We start from the raw sequence: 12,173 nt of genomic DNA on the forward strand, positions 1-12,173 counted from the left end.
TGTGGAGACGGCGCTGTTGGGCCTCTCCGGCAGAACACAGCGGAGCAGTCAGCAGCGGATTACCACTGGACGGTCGCATTTTTTGCCCTGAACAGTCTGACCTCGCCACAGTGTATTGATACTGGCGACGTGGGATGCCTACCGACTGCCGTTTCAAGCGCTGAAGGTGCGCTATATTTACAGCGCTTCCAGTGCCACAGCTGCTGCCTTGTTAGGTGGTCACAGCTGGTCAACGTAGGTACCTACCACTGGACTCGCTGTGGCCCCGGCAATCTGCGGCTCCCGGGCATTCTCGGGCATTTCAGGGAGACAAAAGCGAAGCAAGATCTTTCTTCCCTTCTAACTTTTTTCTTCGCAGTTTGCCGCCTGGAGGCGCACCTTGTTGACTGCCGTATGACTCTCACGGGGAAATATTCGAGGGCCAGGATGGCTCACAGAGAAACCTCTATGGCCACCTATGGGGGTATATGAAGAGAGCGCGAATCGCCTCGATTACAGGGGGCAGGCATCTCCCTCTTCACGCTGCCACAACCCATTACACCAAAATGCCGAAGCAATACTACATTCACTACCTCTGTGACCGCCTCAAGAGCGGTGACAGCCTCACCCAGCTCATCAGAGAAAAAGAGCATGATGTCTGCAAGTTTCGAAGCAAACGCCCTTTCCCTCAGAACCGCAACAAATTCGAAGAAGCATTGTTCTTCTGTCGCCTACTGGCATATGTCATCCTCCGCCGATACGGCCGTAATGATCCATCTCTTCTCAAAATATTCAACGAGTTCGAAGACATCGCCAAAGCATTCGAAAACAACGAGATGACCGACGACCAGTATCGCGAAGTAAACCGGTTGAACCATCCAAAGCAAGACAGCCTGTTGGCGGAACTCAAGGCAGCACTGTAGCTCGATGGAGCAGTAGTTGATGAGGGTGGTTAGACATGTAGGGGGTGGTTGGAGTAAGGGGGACCTCTCATGTATCCCTGGTCATACAAAAATTCACAAAAGAATTCTTCACAAAATGAAAAGCGAAGCAAGTACAGCGAACCTCACTGAAAAAACTGAAGCGGGCCAGGCTGCCGCAATCACTGCGAAGAAATGCGAGGTCGCATCCCGTTCAATACGTACAAACCTTAGCCTCCGGTCAAATCCTACGAAGATAACTCCTCATGTCCGCAGTGTTATGATGAATAAGACGCAAAATGAAAGGTTTTGCTGATTATGCGCTGCGCACGCTGGGTGTTAGGGAAGAGGGAGTCAGGCTGGCCACCTTAGGTCACGGTTGAAGATGCTCAAGGCGGGCAGCATGGATGATGTCCTAATGTGCTGAACAAGGTAAAGGGTGATGAGGCGCGCAGGCCGCAAGAGAGGTGACGGAGGATGCCTACCCTGTTCGCCTTAAGGGCACCACGTTGTCAAGCACTGAGGTTCAGGCTTCAATGTCACGATCCAGTGGTTACGCTGCGTTTGCTTCTGGCGTTTGTCTAGATCTTCGCTACTTCACATCCTGGTTGCTAGTCCCTACCTACCTACCGAGAAAGAAAATACACACGCCCCAAAAACTCATAGTAAACGACTGCAATCTTCCTCAAGCTGAAGTTGCGCACATTGTTGTACCCCAGTCGAGCCTGCTCCGCATAACCCTCTGCCATCCTGGCAAGCAGATCCAACTGGATCACCTCGTCGGCAACCACTTTTTGGAACCCTTTGATTTGTTCTACAAGGAGCTTCCCCCCAGAGCATGCTGCCTTGTTCAAGTGCATGGCCTCGCTCTGTAAAATAGCGTAATCTGGTGTGTGTCTACCTACATCTGGAAGAGGCTTCCCAGATTTTCATGTCAGCAACATTGACGTTATGCATGGGCATGTGCAGATACGACCTTACCTTCTCCTCTCTGTTGCTCCAAGGCCAGGGCAACCTGGGTTGCGGACCTGTCTGTAGTGGACCCATTGCTTGAAAACGAATAAAGGACTCTAGCATCGAACAGAGATCCTCTTGCATCGAAGACGTAATCATGGTCACATTATTCCAGCTAATGTCATACCTGAGAAAATTCTTTCGATGGTCGCTCTCCGAACCGGCCCAGTTGTGAAGGGCGATTGCATCCTGCTCGAGACGAATTGACTCGCAAGACCGCACGCCGCCGAGTCTACGCCGGATCCAGCAAACCAAGCTCGTGCTCTCGTCCTGGCCAGCATTGTCCTTGCCGGCATCCTGTCTCGACTGTGCCTGAATGAACGTAATCAACCAAGGCTCGCCGCTGCGAAGGTGCGATATGAAATCAGAGACGGCTTGCTGTGTTTCGTTCAGGGTTGTCCGCGGCGTGCGTGCGTTCCAGCGTGTGCGGTCAACCGGCTCAAGCAAGTCCAGGGCTGGGGCGTTGCCTCCGGCGGCGATGGTTTTGAAGAAGTTGAGATGTGCCGTATCCCCTGAAGAAACCACAGTCTGCAACTTGCTGGGTTCGAACCTGTACCGGAACAAGTCGAAATCGTGAGCCGTGATGGGAGTTAGCAGTGATGGCTTTGATGATGTGCTTCCAGTAACACGATTTACCGCTGCCACAACGAGGGATACAGGATACTGAAACATCTCTGGCGAATGGAACGATGGCATGTTTCTGTAGGCAGCAAGTAACAGAGCCAGGGTAAGAATAAGCTTGAAATGACTCCCAATCCAGCACAACAAGTCGCAAAACAAGTCCCCGCCGTAACGGACTGTTCCGAGGCAAGTGTTCAAATCAAACTTGAAAGCGGTAGATGGCTTGGTCACGGCAGACTCGGGCTCCGGTTTTCCATGCGTGGCCTGCTCCGGCAGCGGCTCAGGCCCGACATGATGCGGATAAGCACCAACGGGACGAGAATGAGGTGCTGTGCTTGCGATTGCACTTTCTCGCGCCCGTCGTTGGACTCGTTCATTGAAAGCGGCCAGTCGTTCTTCCAAAGCGGTAGACGCCGCAGGCACGACAGACTCGGGCTCCGTCGTTCTATTTCTGGTCCGGTCCGGCTCAGACCTGACGTGCTGTGGATGAGCGTCAACGGGGTGAGAATGAGGTGCCTTGTTCGCTGCTGCACGGTTCCGAGCCCGTCGTTCTTCGAAGAAGGCAATCGCATTTTGAGATAGCTCGTTTGCCGGCTGCGCGGTGAGCGGCGGATGGAAACGGGGCACCTGCGCCATACGTCTGCTGCTTCGATTGGGTGGAGTGACAAGAAAAAGAGCGTAGAAACGGAGGACTCGATTGCATGTGTCGTGGGAACCCGCGGAGATCGTATCCAAATGACATTTCTTACTGGCTGTTTATATACTTCAATTGGAAAGACATGGTGTGAGTGATAACATGACAATTGCGGTCCACATAGTAGCCTTCTGTGATGCTGAAACATCACGAATCTTTGGTTCGGTATGACTTATTCTTTCTCGACGTCTACATGTTTATCCTGAAGGAGCAAATCATTGTCACATGTGGCCAGCGGTCAGTGACAAAGACGACTTGTCTTTGTCGCCGGCCAGCACGCTACGCGAGCTTTACGCCTGGTCTCAGCTTCACTTGCTTGAGGTCCAGCTGTGGGGAGAAGCCCACTAACAGCCGGGCAAGCTTTCGCCTTGGCTGAGTCTGATACGGCCAGAGGCCAGCGTGCTTGGCCTCAAGGAGACCCAATTGGCAGCCTCGGCTGAGCACTCTGGTGAGTTGCCAGATGGAGAAGACCAGTGAGGGCCTGGTCAAAGGTTGACCCCTCCGGTGGAAAATCACCCGGAGAAGGCCATGGGTCATGGCAGAAGACCTGACCAGCATTGGATGGCCCTTCCGATGAAGTATCACCAGGAGAGGGCCGTGGTCAAGGCCCTGACCACCCTTGACTGACGCCTCCGGTGAATTGTCACCTGGAGGAAGCCATGGCGGAGGCCTGGTCGAAAGGTGACAGCCTAGGGTGACCCTTCTGGTGAATTGTCACCGGGAGAGGGCCGGGAGAGGGCCATGAAGGCCATGGTCAAGGCCTCGACCAGCCTCAATTCACCCCTCCGGCGAATTATCACCAGGAGGACGCCATGGCAAAAGCCTGGACCAGACGCCAACCGTGCAAGGCTCCAAGGCTGATCAAGTGACAGCCTTAGCTGACCCCTCGGTGAATTATCACCTAGAGGAGGTCATGGCGAGGCCCTGACTAACTACGGAAGACCCCGAAATTGACCAAGTAAGTAATAAATAGCTGACATCTCGGGCGAATTTTCGCCTGAGATGTCTCGGGTCATGACAATGGAGGCAAATGATTGCACTCCAGGAAAGCGAAGCCACGAGGCAAATTATTGCCGCATGTTGATAGCGTCTGAGGTCTGGCTCACACTTTTTCATTTCGGGACAGCAGCTATCTGGACTTTTAAGAAACTCCCATCATTTCACCGCCAGTCTAACTACTGCCGGGCAGGAACGTTGTTCTGGCCATACCATGAAGTTATGCCAGCGCAGTCTTGTGTGAGAGAGCAGGTGTCTAGGTCGCTGTCTTGCTTTCGCTGAGCTGGCTCGTGAAGTTGCATGAAGCGGTGTACAGCATTCGTTGCATAATTGGCTGTTGGTAGGTGACTTTGGGAATCAGTACGAGCAGCGCCCTTGGGGGGTCCATGCTCTGGACAACACACTGTCTGAGCTCAAAGAAAGAGACGATGCAGCAAGGCGAGAGCGCCTGCGACTTGGGCGGGGTGGTTCTCTGGCGGTGAGCGGGCAACGGCAAGCCACAGAGCCACACCAGGAGGTAAGCTGGGGTGGCTGGGTTGTGACATAGAGTCGTTCATAAATTATGCAGCCGGGATATCGGGATTGCATGCGTGGGGCCCCGGCCGGCCCGGGGCCGAATGTCCGCTGGCGCGCCGGCCGCAGCAAAACGCTGCGTTGACTTGTCGCAAGCGCTGCAATTGAAACCATCGCCACGCCCGGTTGAAGCCATCGTCTTGCCCGATTGATGTCCTTTTTAAGGTACACACGTTCGGATTGAAGTTATGGCTAGGCGTGGGCGTGAATGAGACCCGGCTAATACGATGGTTCCGTCATAGGGCTGGAGGCCCCACACAAGCAGGATATGTGAAGGTACGGAGTACTTTGGGGCACTGAGTGAGTGCCAGTGGAGGCGCCTTAGACCCAGGCCCCGCCCACGCGTCCGAGCGCCCCGCGAACCACCTACGGAACACCATTAATCCATCCTCCGCGCCGCAATAACCGACTTCGTTTGTGTCTTGCCAGTCGACGGTCTGTTCAAGACAACCGTTTTTGACATCACATATCATTTCCTACGGCAAAGTCGCGCGCTCAAAGGTGCTTCACTGTCGGTATGGCTGCTCGTTTGAGGCTCGTTGGACCTGCTCGGCCTGGACTGTCCAGTCCGCGCCCCGCGATCCTCGCTCGAGATGCGCCCTCCCCGACCTAGACTCCAACACTGCTTCTTTCATCTACCACGAATTGCAGCTCTGCGAGACTCTGGCTCCACGAAGACCACGCGAGAATCGATCCTGCTTCCTCCATCTACCAAGAGCGGCCACTCCGACAAGCTCCTGCTCCACGCGGAACATTGAGAACGCGCCAGAGTCCGAAACGATGTGTCTCACGAACTCGCCCACGGTAAGTTCCCCTGCGGTCTTCTGCTGCGCCGGCGGTCTCTGCGTGTCTGGTGTTTCTGCCTTACCTGTTTCACCAACTGACTGTGACCCACAGATAGTGTGCCAGCAACCACTGGACAACTTCAGGGGAAGCAGGAACAAAGCGCGAGCCGGTATTCCTTTTTGCGTCAGCATCAAGGCGATCGTATTGAGCCACCTCGCCCAGTCCGGCGTCATGCCGGAATCTTTGCCGCCAGGAAACAACTTCTCCTTCTTGCCCTCGCTCCGCCGCGCGTGTAACCTCGATCACGGCCCCGAGTTCGTCGCCGTCATCAACGACCGATTCGTTTCCCTTATTCGATGCTTGCTCAAGCTTGCGACTCGCCGAAACCTCATTTCGAATGAACATTGGGTCGAGTGGACATGGAACGGCCCCCCGGCCCTGGAAGGGTGGCTGCGCACCCAGTGTTCCATGAAGGATCACTGGGAGGTGCCTCTGGAGCAGATGATGGGTTCCTTGTCACTCGCTTCGCCAAACCCACCGGATGCCGTCTTGGATGATCTCGCTACGCCCAAGCAGGCCAGGTATGCCCCCCCAATGGGCCGCATGCCACAGGCGGGATCATCTCACCAGCGACTGCTTGATCCAGATCCCAGCTCCAGGCCCACCCCCTACGCCACCGCCACCGTCTATCCCAACAGACTCGTACCGATACCAGAGCCAGGAACGGCTACACTCTTCCAAGGGGCGCCGCCACGAATGCAAACCCCGCCAAGTTCCTTCGGGTTGGACGTGACGGACGGGTCGGCCGACCAAAGCGCGGCAGGAGACAACACAATGTTCGGAGATCTTGATGGGGCGGAATGGGAGGCGCCAGAGGCGGAGTGGGAGGCTCCGGAGGGAGAATGGGAGGCTCCGGAGGCAGAATGGGAGGCCGGCCCCTCCTGGCAAGAGCCAGCTGCCGCATTGGACAATGGAGCTAACTTGGCGGACTGGAACTTGTACATGCAGAACGTTTCGTATTTGCATCAGGACGTAGCCGCACGTCACGCGTTTTTGGACTCGTTTGGTTGCTAGCTTAGAGGCGACAACGCCTTCCCTGCAATCCAGCTTCATCAATGCCAGATTGCGTGTCGTCCCAGTGGAGAAAGCCCTTCATCAGAGCCATGCATGCAGAGGTGACAATTGCCCCGTTCCTCACTTTGCCTTGCGCATCTCCCACGATCGGGGACCTGAGGCGGGCCGACCGGGAGGAAAAGCCGGACCACTCAGGTACACACAATCATGTAAGGTGACCATCAAGGTGCTGGCTTTTTTACCGCCAGAACACTACGTCACTGGAATGTCCTGGCTTTTTCTTTTCGCCAGACTGACCACCACCCACCAAGGTATCCGCCAGACCCCCAAGGTCGCGAACATCAACAGCAAACCTTGAGATGCTTAACACCGGTTTTAAGCACATACCACAAACCTGCATGAGTGCAATGGGACTGCGCAGCCCGGTTCGCTGCTGTGGCGGTACGCTCAAGCTGTTTGGCGCCGGTGACATCTGTCATTCCAGCCAATGAGAGGCTGCTTAGGTCAGATGTCTCTGGTGACATCTGCCGCTGCAGCCAATCAACAGGCTGGCGAAATCTGAAGTCGCTAGTCACACTTCAGGCTTGAGTGATTGCAGATGCCGTCCCATTCTCAGATCACCAGAGACCGTCGATCTTTCATCAATCTGTTCATCCTGGTCGCAGCACCTTCACATCCTGTCAGCATTATTTTCCCCTAGCAAAGATCCGCAGGTACCTGATCTCTCGGTGCATAGACGATTATTATGCTGCTGGCCAACCCAGCTTGGTAGCCCACTGAGTGAACTCGAGCGGAGGATCGCAGCTTTGACACCACAAGCAGCCGATCCCATCGTCCACTAGTTCATTAAGGTGTGATCATTTCGTTCTGAAGAGACAACTGCATTCCATGTCAACAAAAGCAAAGAGACAAGTGCAGCCCCACTGGAAATCTTGTGTTTTGCCCAAATGCAAGTTCGAGAAAAGGTCGTCCGTCCCAAAGGGGAAAATGACTGAGCCAATGACAGACCATGCCAAGCTTAGCGTGCCAAGGATTAATCAAGATAGAGTCGCATCAGCAGGGATGTATAACCAATGACGGCATGGTAGTGAGAGACTGTTTGCCGTTGTTTGCCGTGCCTGCGCGATGCAAAGGGGGCCTTGTCTCCGGCTGCTTGATACTTGCAACTGATCCCATCGACTGCCAGCAGACTCCGCTACTTGGAATCAGCAGAAAACTTTACGAGTACAAGGAAACAGAGTCTGATAATTTGCTGACGAAGAGACTGTGAAAAAGCTTACACAGGTTTCCAAAGTCTTTCGCTCACAACGCTTCAAGGTCAGCTTTGAACTCGATTTGAAGGTCAGGGTGGTAAAAAGAACACCCCGGGCGGGAATCGAACCCGCAGCTCTCAAATTTGTCGACCTGCTAATACAGGGACATTCAAGCTAACCACCAGGACCGCAGGCCTTGTGATTTTGTTTTGGGAAGCTGTTGAGTACAATTATAACCATGGATTCTATCGGCTATTCTGCCCGTACCGGCCGATGCTGCCAAGGGCTCCTGCAGCTCTGCTGGCGATTGATTTGGGCTACAGCCTGATCGCATATCCGAGACACACCTGAGGGGTGACCCACGCTTGACTTGGATGTCACATTGGCCGGGTGGGATTAGTATTTGCTTTTCATGTCCTCGTGAAAATGAGCATTATTGCTTTGATGACCAAGTATTTTTTGCAGACTTGATTGTACACGTGCTGCAATTGATTGCCTAGTCATGTCTCGGCCCATTATCCGAGTCCGGTGGCCGATAGCTGAGAAGAGATTGTAAAGGTTCCGCTATCATGACGATTGTGCCACCTCAGCCTGCTCAACAGCAGTCTCCAAAAGGGTCAAAGTACAAAACTGATCCTGAAGAGCCCGTTCCATCACCAATCTCGCTGATCGTCAACTTGCCGACGCGATGTTGCCGGGGCATATTCCACAGACCGTTTGACCGCGAGGAAAAGTTACTGAACAGCCAAAAACCTTGGAACACCAGCACCTTCTCGCATGGAGGGAGATCATGTGAAAAGCAATTTCAATCAGAGCCAGGCTGATTTACTGGCTGCGAGATTGGCATGGGAAGGATACTCAGTTCCGGTTGACCCTCTAACGCAAACCCAAATGATGAGAGCTGAGACCTCGGCAAAGCCGCGCGCCCAGGCTTCTCAATCGTAAGATGTAGGATGAGGTACCAAATAATTCGATGCCGTGGGAGCTGGACAGGCAGAAAGACCTTTCGTTTGATTTTTAATTAGATCTTGGTTCAAAGGCATCACAAAGCCTGAAGTATTCAGACGAGGAGCCCATTCTTTGCATAGGTGATCAAGCGATCATAATCTTGCTGATAGCGAGTTTGAAGAGCTTTTGATCCGCGCCGTTCAAGTGATCACTCAATCTTTCGACATAGGATACGTAAAGGTGAGTCTCATAGTGAGTCTCATGGTGAGTCTCATTCTTGTTTTCATCCTTTCCAATAACTGCTAGGAAGTTTTGCGCCCTCCTCCCATCCATGAGTCAACAAGCAGGTCTTTTCTTACGGCTTGCAGATATACTTAGTATTTCCCCTGTTCATCTTCATCCCACTTAACCATGAAGGCCATCACATGCTCAAAATCGGTCAACTCCTCGTCGTTGGAAACAACGCCAATGTTCGGCCAATCTACGTCCCGCGTCCGGCAAGTCGGAGAGTGTGATCCGTCCCGGTAGCTCTAGCAGCCGGCACAAACCTCATCTGCTAGGCCTCAGCGAAGGCCGCCTCTAGAAAAAAGGCATACACCGCCGTAGAGGGGGGCGTTTTCTTACACAGGGAGCTCGGTTGTGACCTCAAGCATCGTGGCCGTCCTGGATCGCTCGGCATCGGCAACGACCTTACGATTGGACATCAGCACGTGAAGGAACTAGACTCAGCCTTCGTGTCCGGTCTGTACTGAAGTTAAGTATCTGTCATCGGGATCTGTGTAGTCCATCACGGGGATGTACCCAAGATACCTGCGGTTTTTCTAATCTCTGGGAAGGTCCACCGCTGGGGTGCTCCGGACCGAAGCGAGATACCTCACCGAGAATGGATCAAAGTGGCCGCATCCCAGTAAATTGAGACATTTGAAACACTTTGACGACGCAGATAGCTCAAAAGGTTGCCATGAGTCTGGAAAACAGGGAGGAGAGGCTATTTTGCGTTGTTTTCTGTTGTTTTCCCTCCTTAAGCAGGAATAGCCCTCATCTCTCGCCAGTGTCTGGACACCAAACATGTCTGAATCGAGCGTTTTACCCATGTCATCATCCCGTGCAAGAGCCGCTCCAGATTTCTTGTCATCTATAATTGCTTCACTAGCGCCGTCAAGGCGTCTACATCTGCCATTTGAGGATGTCGCGCGCATCGTGTGATCACTCGGCACATTTGCTTTGGCACAAGGGTGCAATTTGAGCATACGGTCTGCTCAAAAGGGGGGTCGAACTAAATACACACAGTCGTGATAGCGCCAAGCATTAGTTTGCTGCCGCATTGGTAGAATTCCGGTCGAAGAAGGCCTTGTGCTTCGGCTTGGTCTAGACCACGTCGCCAGCCAGTGTTCCAGCCTCTTGTGTCTCAACAAAAGTCCGCCGCGATGTACGCGAGTTATGGTAAAGTCCCAGAAAGCGCGCTGGTTCCGATGTTCTTGTCGCCTTGGGGTGTTACCAGACTCCTGTCCTGTTTGATACCTACTTATGTTGCGCATCATGTCCTAGATGGGGTCATCGTCAGCCACAGTCTAATTAATTCCTTTCTGGATCACGACTGACAGGCTATCCCCACAGACGCAAACGTGCCCGTTGGTGGCGGCGCCCCTGGTTTTGGCTTCGGCCCTCCAGAGATGGCGTACTAAGATTGCTCCCAGCCATTTTTTGGTTCAGAAGAAAGTTTGTTTTTGCAGCGACGGACGCCTTGGATCATAGCTTCGTATTATTTACACAGCCTTGTGTGGAGTAAAGATGATTAAAAGTCTCTTTCGGTCGAATAAGTGAAATATACATTGGCACATCAGACTTCGCTCTCCGCTCGTGACGTAATACTATGCCAGTTTGTCGATATTCCTGAGATGGAGGCTTTAGTAGTTCCTACATATAGTGCTATGAGACACGGCTGTGTGTGTGCCTCGGAAGATCGTCATTTGAAGACCAGTGGCGTCGAACGCCTGATACACGGTCGCCATATCCTTGCCGAGAGACACTCCGTGTGGAAAGTGTTCGTGCAGCAATAAATAACGTTGCAATAATGAACTGACGTTAGATCTACCGGAGAAAGTTTGGTGCGTCACGTCTCTTGGCTGGCGAAGCCATTCTCATACCTTCAGGGCGAAGAACTCTCGGATGGAAAACGTTGATCGCCTGTCGATAACTGTAGTATACCCTACAATCGCAAGGGCATACAATCAAGTACCGAGAAGCCTGACAAAGGCCTGGCGGGTCATCAGGCTGTACAGATCCAAATCTAAATAGAGCCGATGTTGCAAAAGACCCAGGCATGCGGGACGGCAATGTGCCGTATCACATTGCCATCAACTTAGGCTTTTTAGATTGTCTTGAAAGACGTCCGTCACAATAACCCTGTCGTCTCAACTTCATTGACACTTAACTCTCGATCCGGTAGTCAACAAGTAACGCAGCTCCCTATGATCCAGTCAGGGGAAAATAGAGACAACCCCATGAGACGATCCCATGATGCGACAAAAATAGCTCTCGGAGGGTAAAGCGTCGAATGCGACTGGGGAGTCTCACTGTAACCAGATCCATCTGCTGGTACCTATCCTCCTGATATCAGGTGTAGAAAATGTCCAACTCAAGAGACCCAAAGGGCCGAAAACCGACCAGAACTTGAGCCTCAGAGGCCTCCGAAATTAGATTCCGAGTGAGAAAAATATCCTAACTTTAGAACCTTGGCTATTTGATACTCTACAGTGATCTAAGAATGGTTTGCGTTTCCAGTCACGCCATTGGACTCATGGGCTGGCCACAAGTTCATCGACCTGCATTGTCTCAAGTACCACGCTCCAACGCCAGGCACCCTTAGAGCGGCGGCGAGTTGGAGTCTATTTTGATCGTTATGCAAAGCTATAGTTATGTTGTACACTAGTGTGAGCAAGCCGGCTCCAAATAATGCTTTGTCTTGGCAAAATGACAATGAAAGAGACGTCCGTGGCGTCTCAAATCGTATTCGATACAAATGTAATCTGTGTGCATATTCCAGTCATGCAGGCCAATAATCTTTCATTTGAATAAGTACAGCCTGAAATTTACATTTACTACCGCTTGAGCGATGGACATGCCCGTACCGCTAGTCGATGTTGCATGCAAATTCCGACCCTGAATCAAACAACAACATAACAGTACCACTACTGGAACGGGCCTGCCCTGTTTCTTGGATGTTCATGAAACTTCAAACTGGATACTTAGCCGCTCATTCAATGCGGTAGCTGCATTTATGGATGCATCTACACAATGCATGGGGTGGATATG

General features: G+C 52.6%; 1 protein-coding gene across 1 annotated transcript; it reads left to right on the plus strand.

Moving 5' to 3' along the window:
- Positions 1-545: 545 nt before the first annotated feature.
- Positions 546-902, plus strand: CGCS363_v015083 (uncharacterized protein; the record flags this gene model as incomplete). The annotated part of the gene is made up of 1 exon (XM_036646932.1): positions 546-902. One exon carries the CDS (start codon positions 546-548, stop codon positions 900-902), a length of 357 nt encoding a protein of 118 aa, XP_036487860.1.
- Positions 903-12,173: the final 11,271 nt, after the last annotated feature.

This window comes from Colletotrichum siamense (genome assembly GCF_013390195.1).
Source record: "Colletotrichum siamense strain Cg363 chromosome Unknown KSG_Cg363_contig15, whole genome shotgun sequence".
NCBI classification, from domain to species: domain Eukaryota; kingdom Fungi; phylum Ascomycota; class Sordariomycetes; order Glomerellales; family Glomerellaceae; genus Colletotrichum; species Colletotrichum siamense.